The sequence below is a fragment of the Eucalyptus grandis genome, chromosome 8 (genome assembly GCF_016545825.1).
Source record: "Eucalyptus grandis isolate ANBG69807.140 chromosome 8, ASM1654582v1, whole genome shotgun sequence".
NCBI lineage: Eukaryota > Viridiplantae > Streptophyta > Magnoliopsida > Myrtales > Myrtaceae > Eucalyptus > Eucalyptus grandis.
The window spans coordinates 61,076,401-61,104,244 of NC_052619.1; the positions used below are offsets into that span (position 1 = coordinate 61,076,401).

Genomic DNA, 27,844 nt, shown 5'->3' on the forward strand with positions numbered 1-27,844 from the left:
ACTCGAATGTCAGATGCAAAGTTCGTTGGAAACTTAACAACAATTGACAAGAAAGCAGAAAGGAGAAATTTCATTCCGAAGAAGGACAAGATATATGATTATCATTTCAAGCTAAACGACTATAAAGTCATCACGCATATGACGAATTATTATTGTTCCTTGGGCTGAAAGGCATAGCATGACTTGACCTCCTTCTTCATATGCAAGTTTCAAGCAACTTCTACCAGAAGGAGAAAATGAATTTCGGACAACAAAATATCGAAAATGTTCATTTTGAAAACCAAAAATAAAATTGAAAGTAGATTTATTTTTCCATAATCCAAACCTACTTATTTTTTTCTTTAAGTTTAACCTAAATAATGGACATGCTACTAAATTTTTCAAGCATTTCCTTGATATTAAGGTTCTAAGACATATTTGTCGTGGATCGATCAAGTTCGTGGCGTGACTTGAGTATTTGTTTGCTTTTGAAAATAAGAGAATTGCAATATTTCGCGTGAAGTCAAATTCTCATCAAGATGCATCGTAGCAACTTCCTCGACCTTTCTACAGTGGGCAAACATCCATTATTTCTAGCATTGACGAGGTATTCACCTTATCAACATCTTAGAAAAAGCCCATGTGTATGAACAATGATTAATTTACTTCCTCTAGGAATATTTGGACACCCATAATTATGAGAAATAACATTGTTTTGAAATCATACAATTTGAATAGAATTTGCCTTTCCTATTCATGCGGGTATCAAGATGCCACTTTATCGAGATATCTTATCCGTTTCTTTAGGTTCAGCAGATCATGAAATCTTGATGATCTTCTCTGCCCTCGCCCAAACGAATATTTTACAAGGTGCAATACTAAGACATACCAAAACACCATTAAATAAAAATGATTTATTTTAACAATTTATTATTTGGTGTAACCAAGCATCACTCTTCGTTAGGAAACACTTAAACAAGCTAAGCACAAGTCAAACCAGCACTCTCTAATGAGTCATGAATTTTATCCCAGTTTCATCCCCTTCTCAGACCCACCACTAACAAATCCATAATTAAAAAATATACCTATTTTCCATAAATTTGATAGGTCGTGACAAAATAAGAGTGTACCTGTTTTTGGAAATTAAAAATTCCTATGCATAAACTTCAATAGATAAAAATAGATATTTTCCTGTAAATTTCGGTGTCTTAAATTTGTCAAAATTATCATAGCAAGTCGAATTGAGTCAAGTCAAGCTCCTTACATTGCATTGAGTCAACAAGAGTATTATAATGGCATAACGGACCTTTGACTATATAAATTGTTCGATACGTTATGATCCTTTCTAACAAATTCTCTTCCTCGTCACAATGCTCACGTGTCTATCTACAGCAAGATTCACGTGCTGACGTGTCCGAATCCTGCATCAAAGCACATGACGTGCACATCTCTTATTGGAAGGAAACGAGACTTGCAATTCAATTTCTGGGCTTTTACTGCCGAAAAAGACTAAAAGAAGAGAAGTCCACGGGGATAAGAACGCTTCAAGTGCCAAAAGTTGGCACAAAGGACACTTAAGTGCCAAAGTTACGAAAAGGTACACTTAAGTGCCACATTCGAAAAAAAACGGATCACTTAAGTGCCACTCCGGCCAAAATCCGGCCAAAAGGCCGACGTGGCATTTTTCCGACGAATTTCCGGCGAAATGAACCCAAAACGACGCCTTTTGCGACGACGTGGCAAATAATGCAAAACGGCGTCGTTTTGGGCCGACGTGGTAAAAAAATAATAAAAAATTAAATAAATTAGATTTAAAATTAGATTTAGTTAAAATATTAAAAAATAAAAATTTTAAAATTAGATTTAGTTAAAATATTTAAAAATAATAAATTTAAAATTAAATTTAGTTAAAATATTAAAAAATAATAATTTTAAAATTTTAAAAATATAAAAATAATTCAAATAATAATTAATTTAAAATTACATTTAGTTAAAATATTGAAAAAATAATAATTTTAAAATTAAAAAATTTAAATAATTTAAAAATAATTTTCGAATGAGATTTAGTTAAAAATAAAAAAAAAAATAAAATTTTAAAAAAATAAATTTATAAAAATAAAATTTATAAAAATAAAAAAAATAATTTTAAAATAATTTTTAGTTAAAATATTTTTAAAAAATAATTTTAAAATTAAATTTAGCTAAAATATTAAAAAATAATAATTTTAAAATTAAAAAAATTAAAAAAAAGGGGGCGATGGCTAAGGCTCCCTCAACCACCGGCCCCCTTTTTATTAATTTTATTAATTTTATTAATTTTTTTAAATTTTTTAATATTTTGCTAAATTTAATTTAAAATTATTATTTTTTAATATTTTAACTAAATCTAATTTAAAATTATTATTTTTTATTTTTAAAAAAATTATTTTAAAATTTTTAATTTTTAATATTTTAACTAAATTAAATTTTAAATTTTTTAAATTTTTAAAATTTTTAATTTTAAAATTATTATTTTTTAATATTTTAACTAAATTTAATTTTAAAATTATTATTTTTTAATATTTTAACTAAATTTAATTTTAAAATTATTATTTTTTCAATATTTTAACTAAATATAATTTTAAAATTATTATTTTTGAATTATTTTTAAAATTTTTAATTTTAAAATTTTTAATTTTAAAATTTTTAATTTTTAAGTATTTTAACTAAATTTAATTTTAAAATTATTATTTTATAAATATTTTTGACTAAATCTAATTTTAAAATTATCATTTTTTAATATTTTAACTAAATCTAATTTTAAAGTTAATTTATTTATTATTTTTTTATCCCATGAGTCCAAAACGACGCCGTTTTTGCATTATTTGGCCATGTCAGCATGCAAAACGGCGTCGTTTTTGGCTCGGTTCGCCGGAAAAATGCCACGTCGGCATTTTGGCCGGATTTGGGCCGGATTGGCACTCAAGTGATCCATTTTGCTCCGATTTTGGTACTTAAGTGTACCTTTCGTAATTTTAAGACTTGAACTTTGTCCCTCTCGCCAACTTTTGGCACTCCAGGGGTCCTTGTCCCGAAGTCCACGATAGCAAATTCACGGTAGTCAGGTGGCCCCACCGTCCGGTCTTTGGTCATATCCACAATTGCAAGTGTTTGAACTCATCTTGTCGGGGTATTCGATTCCTCCCACCTTCGTGGAGGTTGAGATGAGGACGTCTGAATAAAGAGATGGGGTTTCGCGATTTGAACATGACATGTATTACATATGGTGGCTTGTAAAATAGGTATAGGACTAGACAAAAAAACAAAAACTCTTCCTCTAAGCTTTACAGCTCTAGAAAGGAAAAATTGCTCAAAAAATCCTAAATTTACTGCACTTTTGCAATTTAGTACTAAATCTTTTAATTTTATCTATTGAGTCTTAAACCTTTTTGTGTTTTGCCAATTAAGACCACCTGATCAATTTTGTCCGAAAATCACTAACATGGATGTGTGTTGTTTTACGTGACACGATCAACGCTAACATTGATTATAGTTGCTTTATTTGTTTTGCGCCAATTTTTCGGAAAAATGATAATATTTTTCTGTGTTTGATTGATATCGAAAATCTAATGTCATTTTTTTTGAAGAAAATGATAAAAAAAAACTTGAATTATTTTTATTTTAAATTTCCTTTTCTCCTACTTTCTTGATTGGTTGCCCGGCCATAGGCAAGGGACAAACTCACCCAAGGCCAATGAGGCTCAACCTTGCCAACCTTAGGTGAAGCTCCACCTTGTTAGATCCAACGTGTCGGAAGCTTGAAGGTTGAAGGTTGAAGCTAGAAGCTTGAATCACAAAGGTCGAAGCTTGAGGCCTCGGGCAAGATCAAGCTCATCAGAATCTGGTGAGGTGGAGCCTCGTCGACCTTAGGTGAGCTCGTCCATTGCTTGTGGCGATCGCCGAGGCCAGCGATTGACGAAGGAAGAGGGAAAAAGGAACGAGAAAGAAAAAAGAAAAATAAATCTATAAAGAAAATAGGACAATGAAGAAGTGCACGGAGGAGAATCAGTGTTTGGGTAAAAGAAAGAGATGGAAAAATGATTTTCTCTTGTTAAAAAGAGGAAATCATTTTCCCCACTTTTAAATGTGTCTTTTCCATTGATCAAATTTTTTTTTTTTGACTAGTTTACTTTCCAGTGAGCCAAATGCCATAAAATTGGGAAAATTATTTCCTGGAAGTTATTTTTCATGAAATAAATTGAGCCTTAAGCTACATTTTGCAAAAATTAATAATTTGGAAAAAATACACAGTCCATGAAAATGTTTAGATATAAATTATTATTTATAGTGAAATATTTTTCATTGACTAATTATTCCAAGTGATACAAGCGAATTTTAAGAAAATATTTTTCAAACATCCATTTTAAACGAACGGAATCTAAGTGTGAATATGCGAGTTGTAGAGACCTTAAGTTCTCTACTATATATACATGCTTGTTCGATCATAACTCTCTACAAGTGAGCCACGTTGCATAACTCATCTGTTATTTGATAGGTTATCATAAAATTTTTATAAGAGATGGATATATTTACATCGCCCAAAGAGATTAGTCTATTTGTAGTAAAGGTTAACTGAGCTGGTAAAAGTAAGATTCGGATATTTTTATTCAATAACTGGAGGCAGAATTATGTGATCATAATCCAGCAAAGAAGCAAATATGTCGCACATTTTCAATTTAGCAAGACATAATGCTTTTTCGTAAAGAAACAAAAGAAGAAAAAGAAAAGAAAAGAAAAGAAAAAAGACAATGCTATTTGTCTTCTCTATGATGTTAAAATTCTTTCCATGATTAATTGCTTGATCCTATTTTGAGCACAAAAGCCCAATGCCCATAGCAGACTTTTTTTTTCCATATGTCATTCATCAAATTTCTGTAACTACTAATCTGGACTCGATTTTCCATGACAAAGTCAATCATATAATTAGTCATGATGATACTCACATGATCTAACTATTATTTGGTTCACAAATTTGGTTCTTGTGAGCTATGATATCGAACTTGTTAGACAATTCTAAAGAGAATAACTAATTTCAAATATATTGGTTAATTATTTACCTTTCGTTCTTCACCAAAAATCTTAATGCCGTGTCACAAGACATTTGATCGTAAAGCAACCGCCAAACAATTGTTTTCAAATTGACTTTTTCTCACAACACATCTTTTCCAAGAAAGATTAAGGTTTCTTGCCTTATTTTTCTAGGATGTCTCGATGAATCTCAATCCACATGAGTTTGTTTTGATTTCTAGGATGCATACATTAGCCTTTTGAAATAAGGTGGATTCGAATTCCAAATATTTGGCATTTTTTTTTTCTTATGAATGTTCTTGCCCCATGGATCAATGTCAAAGTTTCAAGGAAATAATCCAGCCTGTTTGAATATCCAATCCAAAAGCTTGGAATCATAAATTAATGGGGGTCATGTGTATATAAGAAGCATAGACACCTTGTACACAAGCGTAGCAAGATACTTTAACATCCTATATTACTTGCAATAAGATAAGAGTGGCACATGAAATTTGACAAATGCGGGTTGCACATGCGGAATAAACTGTAGTAGAACCTAAATTTAATACCATGTTAAAATGTTAATTCAAAAACTTAACTTTATAGGTGAAGATAGATTATATATATAAAAAGAGCATAGAAACTTTAAAAATGAGTCATGCGAAATATTTTGACACGGCTATTGCCTCGTGTGAAAAGAACTCGAATGTTAGATGTTAGATCGAAAAGTTGTTGGAAACTTACCAAGGACCGATCAGAAAGCAAAAAGAGAAATTTCTTTTCGAAGAAGGACTAGATATATGATTATTATTACAAGCTAACCGACAATAAACTCATCACGCATATGACGAATTATTTTCGTTTCTTGGGCTGAAAGGCATAACATAGACTTTGCCTCCTTCTTCATATGCAAGTTTTATTGACTTCCACTATAATGAGAAAATGACTTTCGGATAATTAAATATCGAAAATGTTCATCTTGAAAATTAAAAATAAAATCGGAAGCAGAAATATTTTTCCATTATCGAAACTTTTTTTTTCTTTTTAAGTTTAACCAAAATAATGGACACACTACTAAATTTCAAGCGTTCCCGTGCTAAGGCGTTTTTGTCATGGATCGATCAAGTTCGCTTGCATATTTTTTAGCTCACAAAAATAAAAGGATTGCAATATTTCATGCAAAGTCAAATTCTCATCAATATGTGTCACAGCAACTTCCTTGACATTTCGGCAGTGAGCAGACATCCATTATTTCTAGCGTTGAACATACTAGGTATTCACCTTATCAATATCTAAGAAAAGCCCGTGAATGAACACTGGTTAATTATACTTCTCATAGGAATATTTTATACACCCATAACTATGAGCAATAACAACGTTTTGAATTCATTCAATTTGAATAGAATTTGTTTTTCCCGTTTCTGGGGGCATCAAGATGTCACTTTGTGGGGGAATTTTATCTGTTTTCCTAGGTTCGGCAGAGGATCACAAAATCTTGATGATCTTCTCAGCCCTCGTCCAAACGAATAATTTACCATTAAATAAAGTAAGTTACTTTAACTATTCATTAGTTGGTGTAACCAAACATCACTTTTACTTAGGAAACACTTAAACAAACTAAGACAAGTGAAATCAGCCCTCTTAATGAGTCATAAATTTTATCCCAGTTTCATACATTTTTCAGACCCACCACTCTTAACAAATCAATAATATAATATAGCTATTTTCCATAAATTTGATACATCGTGATAAAGACACGAGCATATCTATTTCTGGAAATTCAAAATTCCTATACTTAAACTTCAATAGATAAAAATAAATATATTCTTGTAAATTTCGGTGTCTTTAATTCACCAAAATATTAAATCAAAATTACCACATCTAGTTGAGTCGAGCCAAGCACCCAACATTGCTTTGAGTTAACAAGAGGATTACTATAACATAACGTGACTTTGACAATATGAATTATTTAATACATTCTTTAACATATTCTCTTCCTCGTCACGATACTTACATGTCCATCTAAATCAAGACTCACGTGCTGACGTGTCGAACCCTGCATCAAAGCAGATGACGTGTACGTCCCTTATTGGAAGGAAACGAGTCACGATCGACTTCCTTTAGACCAATTGTTAAAGACTTGCAACTCAATTTCTGGGCTTTTACTGCCAAAAAAGAATAAAAGAAAAGAAGTCCACGATAATAAATTCAGCGACGCAGACTCACGTGGATATGCTTCATGCACACGACTGTTGTATTTTTCTAAGGTAGTCAGGTGAGAAAAAAGGGGCCCACGGTCCGGTCTTTGACCATATCCACAGTTGAAAGTATTTCAACTCATCGGAGAATTCGATTCCCCATCTTGCTGACGGTTGAGGTGGGAATGTGTAAATAAGGAGGTGAGGTCCACAGCTTACGCATAACATATAGTACACACAATGACATAAAATAAATGTATGATAGGATGACCAAAAAAAAAAAAAAAAACTCTTCCTCTAAGTTTTGCACTTATAGAGGGGGAAAATTGTCCAAAAAATCATAAACCCATTGTATTTTTGTTAATTCTGTACTAAACTTTTTGGTTTTACTTGTTGGGTCATAAACCTTTTTGCGTTTTGTCAATTGAGACCATTCTTAGAAATTGCTAACGTGGATGCCTATCGTCATACCCGATATGATTGGTGCTAAGGTGGATTATAATTGCTTTATTTGTTTTGTGCCAATTTTTTAGGAAAATAATAAAAAATTTCTGTGTATGCTTGATATGGAAAATCTAATTTCATTTTCTGAAGAAAATTATCAAATAATTAGATTTTTTTTTCATTTCTCCTACTTTCTTGGTCGGTAGCCGGCCAGAGGCAAGGGACAAGCCCACCCTAGGCCGACGAGGCTTGACCTTGCCAGGCCTCAAGTGAGGCTTCACCTTGGTAGATTCGATGAGTTGGAAGCTCAAAGGAAGCTTGAAGCTCGAAGCTCGAAGGTCAAAGGTCGAAGCTCAAGGCCTCACTGGCCTTGGAAAGATCAAGTTCATCATAATTTGGGAGGTGGAGCCTTGCCGACCTTAGGTGAGCTCGTCCCTAGCTTTTGGCCGGTCATTGCCCATTGTTGTGGCCCGCAATCGGCCAAGGAAGAAGGAAAAAGAAAATAAAACAAGAAAACAAGAAAAAAAAATTGGACAAAGAAAAAAGGAAGGTGAAGAACTGCACATAGGACAATTGGTGTCTGGGTAAAAGAAAGAGATGAAAAAATTATTCTCTCTTGTTAAAGAGGAAATTGTTTTCCCCACTTTTAAATGTGTTTTTTTCATTGATTGAAAATATTTTCTTTAACTAGTTTATTTTCCAGTGAACTAAATTTGAAAAATTATATCATAAAAGTTGATTTTGGTGAAATAAACTGAGCTTTAGGTTGCATTTTGCAAAAAACCAATAATTTGAAAAAAAACTTTCATAATCAATGAAAAATGTTTAGACATAAATTGTTGTCAATAGTGAAATAATTTTCATTGACTAATTATTCTGAGTGATACGAGTGAATTTGTATATATATATATATATATATTGAAATCATCCATTTTAAGAAAATGGAATCTAAGTGAGATCATGCGAGATCTAGAGAACTTACATGCATTCTCTTTATATATATATATATATATATATATATATATATATATGTACACACATACTTGTTCGATAATAACTATCTCCAAGTGAGCCACGTCACATAACTCATCTGTTATTTGATAGGTTGTTGTAAAAAATTGTATAAGAGATGGATGTATTTACAATTAAAATCGCCCAAAGGGATATCTATTTTTAATAGATTTATGTGATCATAATCCAGTAAAGAAGCAAATTTTCCGCACATCTTCAATTTAGCAAGACATAATGCTTTTTGTTAAAGCAACAAAAGAAAAAGAAAAGAAAAGCCAAAAAAAGATAATGCTATTTGTCTTCTCTATGATGTTAAATTCTTTCCATGATCAATTGCTTGATCCTATTTTGAGAACAAAAGCCCAATGGCCATAGCAGACTTTTTTTCCATATGTCGTTTAGAAAATTTGTGTAACTTCTAATGTAGACTCGATTTGTCATGACTAAGTCAATCATATAATTAGTCATGATGATGCTCGCGGGATCTAACTGTTATTTGGTCCACAAATTTGGTTCTTGTGAGCTACGATATTGATTTAATTAAAACTCATTACATAGTTTTAAACAGAATAACTAATTTTAAATATATTGCTTAGGCATTTACGTTTCGTTCTCCTAAAATATTGATGCTAAAATCTTGATGTTGTGGGACAGGACATTTGATTGTAAAGCGACCACCAAACAATTGTTTTCAAATTTACATTTTCTCACAGCACATCTTTTCCACCAAAGATTAAGGTTCCTCGCCTATTTTTTCTAGGACATCTCAATAAATCTCAATCCATATGAGTTTGTTTTGAATTTTAGGATGCATACATTAACCTTTTGAAATAACGTGGACTCTAATTCCAAACCTTTGGCATTTTTTTACGTGAATGTTCTTGCCCCATGGATCAATGTCAAGAAATAATCCAGCTTGTTTGAATGTCCAATCCAAAAACTTGAAATCATAAATTAATGGGGTCCCATGTATATAAAGAGTATATACACCCATGCACAAGTGTAGCAAGACACTTTAACATACTCTATTACGTGCAATAAGATGAAGAGCAGCCCGTGAAATTTGACGAATGAGGATTGCACATGTGGAATAAATTATAACAGGACTTAAATCGGATACCATGTTAGAATGCCGAACTAAAAATTTTAATGTGAATAGAGATTACATATATAAAAAGAGCATAGAAACCCCGAAAACAAGCCGTGTGAGATACTTTGACGTGGCTATTTCCTTGTCCGAAAAGAACTCGAATGTTAGGTGCAAACTTCATTGGAAAGTTATCAACAAATGAAAAGAAAGCAAAAAGGAGAAATTTCTTTCCAAAGAAGGACCAGATTTATGATTATTATTTCAAGCTAAACGACTATCAGTCATCGCGCATGCGACGAACTATTATTGTTCCTTGGTCTGAAAGGCATAACATGACTTTGACCTCCTTCTTCAAATGCAACTTTTATTGACTTCTACTATGAGGAGAAAACGACTTTCGGATAATTAAATATCAAAAGTGTCCATTTTGAAAAAGAAAAATATAATCGGAAGCAGATTTATTTTTCCATAATGGCGACCTACTTGTTATTTTAAGCTTGACCTAAACAATGGACACACTGCTGGAATTCAAGCATTTCCGTGATATTTAATCAAGGTCCTAAGACATATTTGTCATAAATAGATCAAAATCACAGGGTTGCTTGCCCATTTGTTTGCTTTTGAAAATAAAAGAACCGTGAGAGCACTTAGGCATAACAAAATTCTATTTAATAAAATAAAATTACTTTGACCATTCATTATATGGTGTAACCAAATAATCATTTTTCTTAGAAAATAATGCTGATTGTTAGAATGTCTAACAAAAAAAAAAATGAACTAATAATTATACGAAGAGTACATAAATCTTGTGAAAAAAGTGATGAAGTACTTTAACACTCCTCACGTGTAAGAGTGATTAGGATCAACACATAGAATTTGCCAAATGGGGAGCTGCACGTGCTAAATAAATTGGAGTAAAAACATGAGTATGATATTATGTTAGAATGTCTAATACAAAAACTTAATTTTATAAGAGAGATCACATATATATAAAGATTATGTTTATTCATAAATATGCTGTGTGAGATAATTTAGCACAGCTATTTCCTCGTACATAAAGAACTTGCATATTATATGAAAAGTTGGATGGTAACTCATCAACAAGGGACAGAAAAAGCAGAAAAAAAAGGAGCAGAAATATCTTTCGATGAAGGACAAGCTTAAAGTGCCGGGAATGTCTCGAAGTATTATTTTTTCTTGGGCCGAAGGCATAACATGATATGGCCTCCTTCATATACAAGTTTCAGCACCTTCTACTGGAAGGAGAAAATGAATTTCCGTCAAACAAATATCGAAAGAGTTTTTTCATCATCTAATTTGTTTCTAAAGTTTTACCTAAAACACGAACATACAGCTAAATTTCAAGCACTTCGATTGTATATTCTGATCAAGGTTCTAAGACGTATTTGTTCATAAATCGATTGAAGTTGCTGAGTTGCTTGCGTATCTGTTTGCTTTTGAAAATAAAAGAACTGGAATAACAATTAGACATACCAAAACACCATTTAATAAAATGATTTTGCTTTGACTATTCACTGTTTGGTGCAACCAAACATCACCTTTGCTTAGGAAACACTTAAACAAGCTAAGCACAAGTCAAACTAGCACCCTCCTAACGAGCCATGAGTTTTATCCGGGTTTCATACATTTTTCAGACCTGCAACCTTAACAAATCGATAACTAAATACACCCAATGTCCATAAAATTTTGATAGGTCGTAACAAAATACAATCATACTTATTTCGGGAAATTTAAAATTCCTACATATATATCTTTTATAAATTTCGGTGTCTTAAATTTGCCAAAATGCTGAAACAAAATGACCACATCGAATTGAGTCAAGTCGAGTTAACAAGAGGATTGACTACGTTATAATCCACTCTGACAGTCTCTTCCTCGTGACAATGCTTCCATGTCTATCTACCAAGACTAACATGCTGACGTGTTGAATCTTACGTCGAAGCACGTGACGTGGACGTCCGTCATCGGAGGAAAGATGTAATAGATGGTATTCTTGTCCAAAAGTCGGAGTCATGATCGACTCTTTCGATGGACGATTTGTTGAAGACTTGCGATTCAATTTCCGGACTTTTACCGCCAAATTTAATTTTAGAAGAATATAAGTTCTCCATGACAAATTTAGTGATGCATACGCGTATGGACCTCATTATGTCATTATTTACGAGGAAGTCTTTGAGGTTGGAGACAGAACCGCTAGAAGAGCCATGTCGGATCACAATAGACTCATGAAAATGGATCATAGATGCATTATTTAATCCATTTGATGGTAGAGGCACCAAAATGGTTGAAAACCCATTTTGAACCCATATTCAATCAGATGAGTCATATTTGGGTTAGTTAAGTTTTAAGTTAATGAACTGTTACTGGATTTTGGTTGTGTGTAAGTCTAATAATAAATTGGTTACAAATGAGTTTGTCTTTAAACCTATTTACAACCCATTTGACTTGTACAAGTTATTAGTTGAGTCAACCTATTAAGGATATATCATCATCTTTGAACAGTTTTCATCATTTTTTTTAATTTCAATTTTTAAATAATTTTTTTTATTTTTTTATTTTATTTTCTTTTTCTTTCTTTCTTTTACTTATTTTCCCTACGAAGTCCCATGACTGGCCCTCGCCAGTCGTTGGATGAAGGTTGTTAAGCCCTCACTAGTAGGGTGAGGTTTGCAGCCCCGCCCAATCGCACTTGTAAGCCTTGAGCTCCATGGCTTTCGATAGGGCCGAGGCTCGAGCCTCACCAATTTGATAAGACTCAAGCTTGCCACCGTTGAGGCAAACTTGACCTTGTTGGATCTAGTGAGGTGGAGTCTTGCCCAAGGTCAGTTGGCTTAGCTCATCGGAATTGAGCCTCGTCGGCCTATGGCAAGGCTGGAGCTTGCCTATTGCTAGCCATCATGACCGCCATGGTTGATGACTGTGTGAAGGAGGAGGAAAAAGAAAAAGAAATTAAACAATTAATAATTAATAATTATATATATTTTTAAAAAAATAAAAATAAAAATAAAAATACTTGAAAGTAGTGCATGTAAAATCAAATCGGATTTTCTATACCAAGCGGAAATTTTTTTAATATATTTTCAAGTTTCAACCAAACACTAAAAAAAAAAAATTATCATTTCCAAAAATAGCACGTTTTTGCAAAATAAATGAAGACTCAATTTTTTTAAAAATAAAATAAAATTTATCATTAATTTCATAATTATATCTGTTGTTCAACAATAGAACGTCTTTTTTTAATTATTTTAAAATAGAAGAAATAAATTTTTCTAGATTTGGTTAAATAAGGAAGTGTTATGGGTTGGTATATGTTGGGTCGAGTATGGATCAATAAACTTACATTAGTGATAAATGGGTAATAGACGGGTCAATGGGTCAATTTCAATCGGACTATTTATAACTCAACTCAACTCACCCGCTTGACAGGTTTATTTGATGGGTAGAGTTGTTATGAGTTAATTATATTCAATAAATGGGTATAGTTGTTATAAATGGGTTTAGAATTATAAAACCCCAAATAATATGAGTATTAAATAGGATAACAACTTATTTAGACCTAATTTGCTTCTATTATTCTTTCTTTGCTCTCATTTGAATAAGCACTTGCTCACTCGATGCTCTCGCCTCAATTTGAGTATGATTTTTTTCAAAATTGAGTCTAATGATTGTGTATGGATTGATTATGAGTCGAGTTGGGTCGGGTATGAGTTATTAAAGTTATATTACATGCAAATGGATTAATTTTGATTGTATTAATTTCAATCCGACTCGACTCCACCCATTTGATAGGTGTAGGTCAAGGAGATCGGAGAGCAAGAGAGATGCCGTGTGATGACAGGATTGCCTGACGTGAAAGGATGAAGGTGGAAGAAGACGCGGCAACGACAATGGCGGCCCTTCATAAAGAAAGACTCGTTGTATTTTCAATGATCTTCAGGTGGGAAAAAGAGGCCCACTCTCTGGTTTTTGATCATATCCACAATTAAGTATTTGAACTCATCTTCTAAGTTTCGCAACAATTTTCATTTTAATTTAGGGTTAATACCTTGAAAAATCTCAAACTGGTATACCTGTAACAAATTTACCATAAACTATTTTTTTTTACCACCAAAAGCCCTAAGCTGGTATACCTTTAATAAATTTACAAAAAACTGGTATACTTATGACAAATTTACCCTATATTACTTTTTGTTAAATTTTACCGTCAAATTATTAAGTTAAATGACACGTAACAGTTGATTGGGCAAACCAATTTGGGATTTTACGCTTCATTTGTTACAGTTTACAATTTCTATGATTTTTTTGTGATATTAATCTAATTTAACGGAGGGTATATTTGTCATAAATTTATTAGTTTGGGGTTTTTTGCAGTTGAATAAATTAGTTTAGGGTAAATTTGTCATAAATGTATCAGTTTATGATTTTTTATGATCGTCGAGTAAATTTGTCACGGGTGTACCAATTTGGAGTTTTTTATGGTAAAAAAAAATAGTTTTTGATAAATTTGTCACAGGTGTATCAGTTTGGGATTTTTTCAAGATATTAACCCTTTAATTTATGACTCAAAATGACCTCATCATGCAATGTACCTATAGTTAAGGTTCTTCCTCAACTTTTCTTTGTAAAGTGCATGGGATGGTTTACAACTTCACTCAATTTAGTTGAACGATTTTTTCAATAATTATCAGCTGTGAAGACTTATGATAAAAACCACCGCACCGAGCGGCTACTGGCTTCGGGCTTTTTCTCCCTCACGAAGAGGAGAAGTTCGAATCCCCAGCACGTCGCATGTGGATTAACCCGTTTCACGGGGGTGGTGGGTTCCTCCGTAGGCCCTAGGGTTTGCCCGCTAGCTGTCGGCTTACGGGTTTCCCTGGGTCATAAAACAAATAAAAAATACTTATGATAAAATATCTTTATCTGCTTACCTTTTTCACTACTATGGTAAACTATTTACTGGCTCAATTCCTCCTTTCGAGATCAACCTAAAGATTCAGATCCGTTGCACTGTGATAGTAAACATGATATAGTTTCATAAATAAATAAATAAAAAGAAATTGTTAAACTTGCTTTTAGGATGGAATGCTTTTAGATGATAGTATAACCTAATTACTCTACCTATTGCCAATGTGAGAAAATATAACTATAAGCGAATTAGAATTTCTATAGCCATAATGCAAATTATTGAAATTCCACAAACCATACAATCACTTATGAAATACTAAGCTAGAGTCATCAATACTACTTGCCTTTTGCGATTGCACTTTGCTTTGTTTTAGGGTTTATCTCGACCTTCTTTTTGCGTTTTGTGCGCGTTGATTGCCTTGACCTATAGGCTCTTGAATCGGATTCACGCGGGACTTTCCTTCAAATCTAAGGTTGGAATATGCACCAAGAAAAAAGCGCACAAAAAAGCGTACAAAAAAGCGTCCGAGGTTGTGATGAATGACTCAAAAGCTTCCTTTATTCTTGGTAGCTTTGAGTACATGTTGCTAAACAATGGTCGGGGAGGAACGTGGTCACGTGGGACCCAGGATTAAAGCAAGAAAGCAAAGTACTGGAGACGAACATAATCTGACGAGGTAAAAGGGACTCCTTGACAATGTGAAAAGCATCTGTTCAAATAAAAACAAAAGACAATGTCAAAAGTAACGGGGTGCTTTTTTTTGGGGGGGATAAGAGTGTGTAACCGGACCGGGTATACCAGGAACCGGACCAGCCCACTCGGAAAACAGGGTCAGGAACCGGTTGCCATTGATTACCGATTGCCAAAATTCGGAACTAGTTTAAACTGGTCCGGAAACCAATTCCGATTGATTACCCACTCAGAAACTGGTTCCTAGACTGGTTTTGGAGCTAGTGTGGAACCAGTTTTGTAAGTATATGTTCAAAACCCTATTTTTTTCCTCTTATTTATATTTTTACTTCTCCAATCACATGGCGTTTTTCCTCTTGGCTCTCCCAAACACGCATGGCACTCCTCTTTTGTCGCTCCTCTTCCTCACTTGCTTCCCTTCCTCATCGGCTCCCTTTCACACCGTCTGATAGACGAACGGTGTTTGTCATCGCCAAATTCTTGTGTACTACGTGAATTGACTCGCTTAATTTCTCTTTTGCACGAAGAGTTATGGTTGCATAAATGAGTAGTTTCATATAGTAGTTGTGAAAATAAGACTAATATTAGACCCATGTTTGTTGCTAATTTTTTGCCTTATGATTTTATTTATTATAATTAGCTCTATGGATACTTAATTTTTCCTTTAGTCAAAAAGTTTATGTATTTATTTATTACAAGTGTTTAATGCTTCGATACAAATCAGGATGATTATATTATTTTATCACGTATTAATATAAAATTCGAAATCATATAGGATATCGGAAGATTGCAAAAAAGGTTTCGGTGGAACAGAGTTAACCCTAAAACCGGACTAGAAAAATAGGGTGGGTCGGGTACATGGTCCAATACAAATAGGATAAGGTACATGGTCCAAAAAATGGGAACCGGTTAAACAGGATAGGGTACAAGGTTCAGGTCTAAACCCTATCTATCCTGGATCCGATCACCCTAGGCGGGTTGTTGTCAATCCATTTTTATGATAAATGATCATAATGCAATAAATAAGACAAAAGAATTATCTGCCTAATGTTCACGCTTTTTTGGGTTTTCCATCCAAGCATCACTTTGCATGGGGGAAATGAGATCATCTCTTGCCACCGGCCTTTCCTGCGCAAAGATTTCCATGGCAAATACTCATCTAGATTTAGAATAACATGGACTGAGTCAATTATATCTGCCGACCCTATGTGTTCCACGTGAATTTCATAAAAAAATCAAATGCTTGTGGTTGCCGGGGCAGGACCGACCACGATCCGGGCAAGCATATTTCTACGACCGACGGTGCAAAGTCAGGTGATAAAGATGGGACACGGAAAGCAGAACTAATGACGCGAGAAAGGTATCGAATCCACTGTGGAAAGGGAAAGAAGCAGAGCGACGTTGAGGGGGACAAGAGATGAGAGAGTTAAGTAATGCAGACTTGCTCTTTCACACACGTATGATGGAGGTTTCACCAAGCAAAAATAAAAATAAAAATGGTGGCGTCCCTGGGCATTTGAGCTTTCTTCAGTCATTAGAACACTTTCAGTGCTACTAAAGCAACTTTCTTTTCGTCTATCAGAGTCAATCCACCTGAGAAATTTTATTATTTTGCTAAATAATCCTAAACACATTGAATCACCCTCTAAGGAAAACCTAATATAGAAATGAAGAGTTGCCAATGTACAGCTCCTCTTAAGTGTGAAAATCGTTGGTATTCCTTGTATTGTAGGGAAGAAAAATAAACATATACACCCAGAGGGTTTAAGACACTGATACATTAAAATAAGAAACGCAGTTTTACAGAACACTCCACAAGGAGACTATTGGAGACGGTCCTGTAGGTGGTGAAACCCCGCCCCTCCCTTCCTGCCCTAGGCTCCTCAACCAGCCTGGGAAGAAAGAGGCCCTCGGTTGAGGAGCAATCCTAAGTATATTAAAACCAACATAAAGTGATGAAGATAAATTCATAACAATGATGAAATACAATTTATTTATTCAAGTATCCACTTCTCATTGGATGGACCGGTTTCGCATACTATCCTGTTCTACCTGACATTCTAAAACAATATTGGATGAGAAACCGTTATTTGACATACAATGATTGACTTGTGCGGACCACGCACGGGGAATATGGCACCTAGAAATTCATTTGAAAGATACATTGATTGAAACGGGGGTTCAAATTGCTTATTTTGGAAGGAGAATGATGCTGGACAAAAACGTTTTGTGGTTACATGTTCTCAAATTTACTGCATTTGACATTAACTATAGGAAGAACTTCGGTAAGGGAACAAGGTTTTACCGAATCCTGTGGCGAGTACGAACAGGAGTGGCAATGGCAATTTCTGAGAAGGTGGAGCTATATGTAGTGGAAAGATACGATGAATTTGCCCGAATATGACACTGCATCTAAAGGCAAAACGCGCATCAAAGAACCCATTTGTGTCCGTGGAAAGACTTCTTTCAAAAAGCTTTAGCGAACTTTCCCGCGAACTTCGTGCAGAACTTCATACTCCTTCGCACTATGTATATATATATTGCAAATGACAAACTATCCAAATCAACCAAGCCAATTCCCTCCATTCAACCCCAGTCAATCATCGTTGACTCCCTAAGAAACGTCTTTGAAACTCTATTTTTGCTAATTCGAGCAGACCCTTTTGTTCTCTCTTCCTGTTCATCCATGTCGTCTTTGAGGTTTCAGAAACCCAGTGAGGCGGGAACCGATGCCTTGCTTGACCGCCGCAATAGCCTGAGGAAGATCATCCACAGGCAAAGGTGGCGCCGGGCTTTCACGGTCATATACTTCACGAGGGCTCTCGAGTCCATGTTGAGACCAGTCCTCAGGAAGAAGACTGACCTGTTGCGGTCGCTCTCGTACGTCGCCCTCGACATCAACGGCGACGTCGACCTTGATGATTCACCACGTGTAGGGGATGGCCCTTCACTTCGAGATGTTGAACCGAAGATCCTGAGTAACATGGTAAGGGAGAAAAGGTTAGAATCTCTGGCTCAACTTGGTGGCATAAAACAACTCGCTTCGATTCTCATCACAAATCCTGACAATGGCTTGAGCGGGGATGCAACTGACCTCATGCAGCGAACTGATGTTTTTGGTACGAATAAGTACAATAAACCTCCAGCAAAGAAATTTTTGAGTTTTGTGCTTGATGCATTTAAAGACATGACCATAATCATTCTCATTGCATGCGCTGTCCTCTCATTAGTATTTGGTATCAAACAAGATGGCCTTAAAGAAGGCTGGTATAATGGTGGGAGTATAATCCTTGCCATCTTTCTAGTCGTCATTGTCTCTGCTCTCAGCAACTACAAGCAAGGAAGGCAGTTCCAGAAACTTTCAAAAGAGTGCAGCAACATAAGAGTGGAGGTTGTGAGAGATGGCAGGAGGCAACCGATTTCCATATTCGATATCGTCGTAGGCGATGTCATGTGTCTCAAGATTGGCGACCAGATTCCAGCTGACGGGTTGTTTGTGGATGGCCATTCCCTGAAGGTTGATGAGTCTAGCATGACTGGGGAAAGCGATCACATTGAAATCCACAGAGAGAATCCTTTCTTGCTCTCAGGCACCAAAGTGATAGATGGCTACGGGCGCATGATGGTCGCTTCTGTCGGCATGAACACTGCATGGGGCGAGATGATGAGTTCCGTGAGCCGCGACTTAGATGAAGAGACCCCGCTCCAAGCCCGTCTAAACAAGTTGACTTCCTTCATCGGGAAAATTGGGCTGTTGGTGGCTGCATTGGTACTTCTCATCTTGATGATCCGCTACTTCACCGGAAACACCCAAGATGAGGCTGGACACAGAGAATTCACCAGTGGAATGACCAAGTCTGCTGATGTGATGGACGCGGTGTTGCGCATAGTTGCCGCAGCAGTGACCATTGTGGTGGTGGCTATACCTGAGGGCTTGCCTTTGGCTGTCACCTTGACACTGGCCTACTCCATGAAGCGCATGATGGGCGACAATGCCATGGTCCGGAAGCTCTCTGCCTGTGAAACCATGGGTTCTGCCACAACAATCTGCACAGATAAAACCGGGACTCTCACGTTAAACCAGATGAAGGTCACGGAGTTCTGGATGGGAAAAGAACATGTGAATAGAGATGCATCCAGAGAAATAGCAGCCAACATCCTTGAAGTCCTACTACAAGGAACTGGTTTGAACACCACAGGTACTGTCCACAAGCGACCTTCTGTTTCTGTTCCTGAAATTTTAGGAAGTCCAACTGAGAAAGCAATACTTTCTTGGGGTGTGCTCGAATTGGGTATGATGATGGATGAACTGAAGCAAGACTGGGAGATAATCCAAGTCGAGGCATTCAATTCTGAGAAAAAGAGAAGTGGGGTCGCAGTGAGGAGGAGAGGAGAGCAGGTCATTCACATACACTGGAAGGGAGCAGCTGAGATGATCTTGGCATTGTGTTCAGATTATTATAGCCAGAATGGGATGGTGAATGTCATGAATGATGAAGCGAGTTCTGAGTTCAGGACAATTATAAAAAATATGGCGGACAAAAGCCTGCGCTGCATTGCATTCGCCTACAAAAAAATCAATGGTTCACTGTCTCAAGTTCATGGGAGAGTTGAGGAAGATGGACTTACGTTGCTAGGGATAGTGGGGATAAAGGATCCATGCAGACCGGGCGTGAGAGATGCAGTGGCATCTTGTAGAAGTGCCGGAGTGAACATCAAAATGATCACAGGTGACAATGTGCACACTGCAAGAGCTATAGCCTTGGAATGTGGGATACTCAATCCCGACAAAGATCTTGAACATGAAGCCATAGTAGAGGGTGCCCAGTTCCGTAACTACTCGCCTGAACAGAGAATGGCAGCAATTGAGAAAATCCAGGTAATGGCTAGATCTTCCCCATTTGATAAGCTTTTGATGGTGCAGTGCTTGAAGCAGAAAGGGCATGTGGTGGCAGTCACTGGTGATGGCACGAATGATGCACCAGCCCTAAAAGAAGCAGATATCGGCCTCTCCATGGGCATCCAAGGCACTGAGGTTGCAAAGGAGAGCTCAGATATCATCATCCTTGATGACAATTTCGCCTCTGTGGTGACTGTGTTGAAATGGGGGCGGTGTGTCTACAACAACATTCAAAAGTTCATCCAGTTTCAGCTCACAGTGAATGTGGCCGCCCTCGTCATCAACTTCATTGCTGCAGTCTCTTCTGGCGATGTCCCTTTGACGGCAGTCCAGCTTCTTTGGGTGAACTTGATTATGGACACCCTGGGAGCTTTGGCGTTGGCAACAGATCAACCCACAAATGATCTCATGCTAAAACCACCAGTTGGACGAACCGAGCCTCTTATCAACAGAGTCATGTGGAGGAATCTCACCTCTCAGGCCTTGTACCAAGTTATCGTCCTCCTGACCCTGCAATTCAAGGGGAGTTCCATTTTTGGAGTGGATGAAAAAGTGAGGGACACAATTATTTTCAACTGCTTCGTCCTGTGCCAGGTCTTCAATGAATTTAACGCAGGAAGCTGGAGGACAAAAATGTATTCAAAGGGATACATAGGAACAAGTTGTTCTTGGGCATCGTTAGCATGACGATAATTCTTCAAGTGGTGATGGTGGAGTTTCTGAAGAGGTTTGCCAACACCGAGAGGCTGGACTGGGGACAATGGGGCGCTTGCATCGGACTTGCAGCTTTGTCATGGCCAATTGGTTGGCTTGTTAAGTGCATTCCCGTCTCCGGCAAGAAGTTCAACTTTCTCTTGTGCTGAAGATACCTCCTGAACCAAGCACAACAAAACTCCAAGAAAATAATCTCTTTCTTATTATATCTAAATTTCAGCTGTTAGGAACGTTAGGGCTTTGGAAACTGTTTTGTAATTCTAAACTTATGCATTATAAAGGATGTCAGTTTATGTTTTACTACAGAATCCAATCAACAGTTTATTGTCATCCATAGTTTCAACCTGAATACTTTGGTCTTTCCTGCAACACTACTGTTGAGTTCGAATAATCTTGCAGATGAAGTTATTGATCAGGTGATTATGCTCGATGCCTGCTTTAACATCCATCTCTGATTTAGCATTCAAAAAGTCATCCTACAGGATAGCTAAAAAGAAGATTTTGCTAGTTCTCACCAAAACTTCGTTAAGGTCCAGCAAAAGCTAAAAAGTTCACTCAAGGGTTTCCTTTCCATTTTGTACCTTTATCATCTCTCTCCTTAAATATATTAACAAAAAGGACATGGGCCCATGTGACGGAACAAATTTTATCAGAGATGCTTAAGATTGCTTGCTTCTGACTAAAGGAGAGATGCTATCATCTCATAACCTTTTAGATATCTTCAACTACATCTTCCATAGCCTTAAAAAAGCATGACCACATATGCTAGCAAACAACTCAAAACAAAAGGTTTTATATAAGCAATAAAATGGCATCTTCGCATGATGGAGCTTGATTTGCATGAATAGGATCAAAGTTTTAATGAAAATGTATTATCTTTAGAGGCAAATATTCTAAGGATTTGTCTCCACAAATTAAAAGATGGCCATATCTGTCTAATAGGTGCACAAATCTAATTGCCTACAAGCAGCATGACAACACCACTTCCAAAAGGAAAAGAATAATATGACATGATTCTTTGGATGGAAGGAGGAAAAGAAATTTTCTTAGGAGGATCCCAAGTTGAAGGCCAAATTCACCTATCAATGCAAAAAGCTACCTTTAATGAACATCACAACTTGTCTACACATATCCTAAGATCAATCCTTCTCCTCTGCATTTGTGGGCAAATCACTCATAGATTATATTACATTCATATGACCAAGTTGACAATAGCAATAACAAGACTCACAAAAAGAAACTTACGCAAGCTAATCAATTTCCAATACTTAATACCTAAGCATCATAGATGCTAGCTGATTCTTTCCATGTCACAAAGGCAACAGCCAGAAAAGAGGAACAAACAATTGAAGAAAGATGGAGTAAAAAGATAAACATGGTGTTCAGTCGACAAGGCGAGAACAAATTTTGAACCTTGATCTCTCCTGACTATATGGGTGAGTGGTTCCAAGTTCCGTCTAGTATCTACTTGGAACTAGAAACCTACCCGCTAGAACAAGTTCGCAACAGCCAGAAAAGAGGAACAAACAATTGAAGAAAGATGGAGTAAAAAGATAAACATGGTGTTCGGTCGACAAATCAAGAACAGATTTCGAACCTTGATCTCTCTTGACTCTATGGGTGAGTGGTTCCAAGTTTCGTCTAGAAACCTATCTGCTAGAACAAGTTCTTTAAATTAGAGAACTCGAAACCTACTTTGTATATCAAGAAACTTGGAACCTACCCTATCATAGGTTCCAGGATCGGTTTCAATATCTATTCAAGTTTCACTCATACTCTTAATTGAACGATTGCAATAAATAATCACATCTAATCATAACCATTTGCTATGATCCACTGATCACCTTATATTTAAACACATGAAAATATGAAATATTAATAAAATAAAAATCTCAATCATGGAAATAACCAAAAATGAAAGCTTAAACTAATGGTTTCAAATTACAAACTCATTATTGGATGTCATGGAATGTCAAAGAATCACTCAAAAACATAGGACAAGAAAAACACAAAGACTTATTAAGTTTCCCGATTCTACTAATCTACCCGTCAAAATATGTTTCTTAATTTTTAGAACTTGGAACCTGCCCTGCATGTCCTAGAACTTTCAGATTCTCAGTTCTACCTGAAACCATGTTTACCCTTACTAGCCAAAATGAGACATGATCAAGGGTAAGGCAATGAAGCATTGCCAATGTCAAATAACAATGATCAAATCCTGATACGTTTGACTCATTTAGACTACCCTAGAGATGTTTTCCTAGCTTTTCACTTTCCCAAAGAAGGGTTTTAAGATGGCTGGGTACTTTAAGCTCATTTATTCCCACAATTTATCAGCAACACAGCACATGCAAAGTAATCAAACAGTAGTACTTCCATGGATAAACAAATGGGGCAAAAAGAAAAACCCCAAAAAAAGAAAGATTCTGTTTACGAAATATCAGAGCCAAGAGAACACAGGGTCCGATAACCCGTAAAAAGCAAAAAAAAATTGAAATTTGCAACGATGAACGTCAATGTGGGCTCCATTATTAAATCGACCATACTTCACCGATTTGAGCTTCTATTCCGCCATTATCTCTCGCACCGACCAACAAACACAAATGGGGAGAGAAAGAGAGAGGAACCCAAGTCGTCTTCTAGAACAATGAACATCGGAATATAGTTAACAAAAAGCAGGAACCCATCTCGTCTTCTAACACAATTAACATCGGCAGACGAGAAGAAAGGCCAAATTTGTCCGATTCAGCGGACAACAAGCAATCCGCACGTACCATCAGAGAGAGAGAGAGAGATGCTGAACTTTCCTCCCTCGTTTCAATGAGAGAGAGAGAGAGAGATGCTGACCTTTCCTCCCTCGTTTCAATGTCAAAGGTGCATTGATTCCGGCTTTGGGGTTGGCGAGAGAGGGACCCAATTCTTCCTTTCCGCCTTTTTTCTTGCCCTGCGTTGTGGAGCTGAAGCGCTGGGGAGTACGGCGCACACCTGCGCGTCTGCGCTTTTCCACGGAGTGTCTGCTTCGAACGCAAGGGATTTGGGCCTTTGGCCCATTGGCCGATATGAGCATTAGGATTTGGGCTTTGGGACTTGGGCCTGTTCACGTGTGGTGCTATTGATTGGCAAAATTGGACCGGTTTGGGATGGCGGAGCACGTTCACGAACCCGGTCCCTAAGGGCACGTTTCGCCGAACGGAAACATGGGGAGCGAGATGGAAATGGAACAGAAGGATGGAACGGAACGGAATGGAATGGGACAATTGAATTCCTACATCGGGTTGTGTCAGAAAAACAGGGGCGAATCCAGTAACATGAGTGTGAAATATCGAATCCATTCCTAAAGAATATGTGGGGAAGAGAAAGGTTGAGAGTACCTTAGAAGGTAAAGTATCTAGCCTGAAAATCCTCATCAAGGTTCTTTCATGGTGGAGAAAATATCGAATTTCTTACGTACAAGATAATCGAGTTTGAATGGGCCTAACTAGGCGGGTGCTAGCCTAAGAAAGAAAATCGGTTTCCTGAGGACCTTGATTTATCTTTTGGTTACCTTAGAATAAACAAAAGTGCCAGTATGATGCGACACGAGATCATTCAAGGAAAAGCTTAGTTGATTAGTTTCATGAATATGGTCTAGAATTTTTGTATATTTGACATGATTTATTTGTTTATTTTGATATTATTAGGGCTGTGCAATCAATTTGGTTCTACATGGGAATCACACCAGAAAAAAGGTCCAATTTTCAATTCCGGTGGAAATAGGTCTAACTATGCAAGTGAACCTCCCCCAATTTAGGAATCAATTAGAACTTGTTTTTTGAATTTGGAAGGATATTTATTATTCTTAAATGAGCTTAACTTCCATATTGCTTTATATTACTATATGTTTTGTATCAATATTTTCTTTTGAGCCATTTTGCCGTTCACACTATTTTGCTATAATTGTTATTTGTCTTGGGTTTTTTTTTTTTTTTTTAAAAGAGGAGGAAAAAAAAAACTGATTCCCAAGTAGACTTTAGGGTCAAACCAAACAAATAGGATAGGGGTGGCCATCCCCCACTTGAGAAAATATTGGGTGGGCTAGGCGCTCCATGTCACCGTGCATCCGCCCAATTAGGATGCGACCCATGTTGTCACCTAGAGCCTAGGTCCCGCTTTTTTTTTAGCCAAATTTTTACTTCTCCTTCTCTCTCTTCATTAATCGATGCGTCCTTTTCTGTCTTCTCCCACCCTTCACATTTGAAGCGTTCTCTCTCTTCTTTGTCTTCTCCATCAAGCTACACGAAGTCACTCTCCATCTCTCTCTCTCTCTCTCTCTCTCTCTCTCTCTCTCTAAAAAATCTCTCATTCCTAATAGCTTGCCGATCGCATCTAGCACGATGTCCCCGTTGTCTTAAAGACACCCCCTTAGGCTACACAAGGCCCTCTTTCAAATATCTCTTGGGAGCCTGCCCATCACATCTTGAGCTTCGGTCCATCGCCTGCGTCTCCGCCTCCGCCATCACCACTCCCTCAAGCAACAAAGCCCTCTTTAAAAAATCTCTCCCTTCTAGAAGCCCGCTCGTCGCATCTAAGCTCAGATCCGCCGCCTTTGGCACATCACCTTCGTCTCCGCCTCCACCCCCGCCTCTGTTGTTGCCACTCCCTCAAGCCGCATGAAGCTCTCTTTCGAAAATCTCTCCCTTCCAAGAGCATGCTCGTCATAGTCGAGCTTAGATCATCTCGCCCTGCATTCATCGTTGGTGCTTCTAAGCTGGGTCTATAGTGTACTCATCCAACACTAAGGCCATGAGCAAATAGGTTGTGCTCACACATGGTAATTTCATCGCCATATATGCAAGCTCTTTGCAAGGTTCGAAGTTTCTTAGTACGATTACCCGAACTTCGAGAATGTGTATTTCGTTGTCTTGCCAATTTTTCACATATATGGCCCATCGCTTTGTCTTGGGATTGTTGTCATTAGGGTGTACACTGTGGTTGTGATGATGAGGTTCGATCCCAACGTGGTGGTTAAGGCCATCGATAGGTATGGAGCCACCCATTTCCCCATGGTTGTGATGAGGTTCGATCCCAATGAGGTTGGATCCTCATTTTATTATGATCTCTGGAATATTAAGTATCTAAGCAAATTTAAGTAGGATGAACCTGCAAAGTTGAGCATGTATTTTTTAGCAATTCAAACCCGTTGTCTATGGCCTATGTTTAGATTTATCATGGTAGGACATATTTCATTGTGGGAAACTTAGTCCTAGTTTGGGGACATGATGTACCTTTTCCTTGCAGTCAATAGGAAAACTTTGAACTTGATTAATATGACATGTGCCATTAAGCATGTCAAAGACAGAGAGATGTAGAGAGAAGCCAGTGAATATGGATTTATCCCAACAAATCTTGATGTAAATCTTTAATGGTCAAAATTTTGGCTCAAGAAAAATGAGTTCATCATTTATACTACATTGATTGATAGGTTGCTCTCACAAAGACATATCGGAATGCCTCCCATGATCTACAAGGGCGAGTAGCTTGTGCTCTTTGGGGATTATCAGTTTCAAAAGCCTATAAGTAGTCTCATATTTCTAAATTGGATATATAACTGTGCACGTGTGTGAAAATGCACTGTTAAATTCCTATGCCTACCTTCATGCATCTTAAGGAATTAGATAGCATATGGTTCGATGCGTTCTGAAATTGCTTTAAATATGGATTTTGGCATGATGTGTCTTGCATCTAGCAAGAAATTGACATGCCCATACTTTTCATGCGAGCATGATTTAGCGAAATGTATCTATTAAATGCGGATGATAATGGGTCAAATTGTTGGGTTAACTAATCAAACTGACTAGGAACTCTTCGAATGTCCAGGTACTTGTGACAATATTGCAGAGACCCTATAGAGTTTGGACGGTTTAAGCCTTTAGGACATTTCGAATATTCAAACCCGTCTCAATCATTGTTATATTAACAAAGTAACATTGTTTAATTATAATTCGTTAAATTTCTATGATTTTGAGCATTTGAATGAGTTCATATCCCTTTCAGAAAAGGAAATGCCAAAATTTCGACTATAGGGTGGGTTTTTGGGAGATAGTCATAACCCCGTTTTCTCTTCAGGGTTGGGTTTGGTCCCAAGAGTTGCTACCTTAATCAGGTTGTTATATTTGGGACCTAGTGGATTCTAGTTTAGGACCGGTCTTCATTGATGTAAACTCATCTTGCTACCATCCCCACTACTAATAAATGATTGAGATGAGAAAAAAGATCCTATCTCAGCTTTTTGAAATAGTCCTGAAGCAAAGTGTCATTATAAGGGTCAAGACTTAGCTCAATACAATTTATCTAACATTTAATTGAAGCTCGAAACCTCAAAATATGACATGGATGTTTCTGTGCTAGAAGAAAAGAGATCTAAGGGATATATATGTTGATGATGTTGCCAACGAGATTAAGCATGGATAAGTTTTATCACAAGACTCATATGCATTAATTTGATACTCATATCCATGGTTTCTGTTGTTTTGTAAATTAGCTTATGTCATAACATTGGATGCATAGGAAAACAAGGTTTTGCTTGAGCTAGATATTGTTAATGCTCTGTCGTTATATATAGCATGTCGAAAATTATTTATTCTAATTTCCACAGTATATAATTAATAATTTTCTATTTTGCACGATGTGTCTTCCCTTAGTAGTTTATTGGAGTGTGTCCAGATTGTTGCTCAGTGTCTATGTTTTATGCATGAAATATTTGCTTTTGTTTTGTGTGATGTTAACTTGCAGACTTTTTTGGTAGTGTTGTTATTGTGTTAGAAGGTGATGTTGCTTCTCTGATTGCTTTCGCTAACTCTGATTAT

At 36.5% G+C, this 27,844-nt stretch overlaps 1 protein-coding gene across 1 annotated transcript; it reads left to right on the top strand.

Annotated features, from left to right (window-relative positions):
• Nucleotides 1-17,853: 17,853 nt before the first annotated feature.
• Nucleotides 17,854-21,390, top strand: LOC104415435 (calcium-transporting ATPase 12, plasma membrane-type). The gene is given in 2 exon segments (XM_010026721.3): nucleotides 17,854-20,895; nucleotides 20,898-21,390. Coding segments are annotated over 2 exon segments (3,234 nt in total). The 5' UTR covers nucleotides 17,854-17,912; the 3' UTR covers nucleotides 21,149-21,390.
• The last annotated feature ends 6,454 nt before the right edge of the window (nucleotides 21,391-27,844 follow it).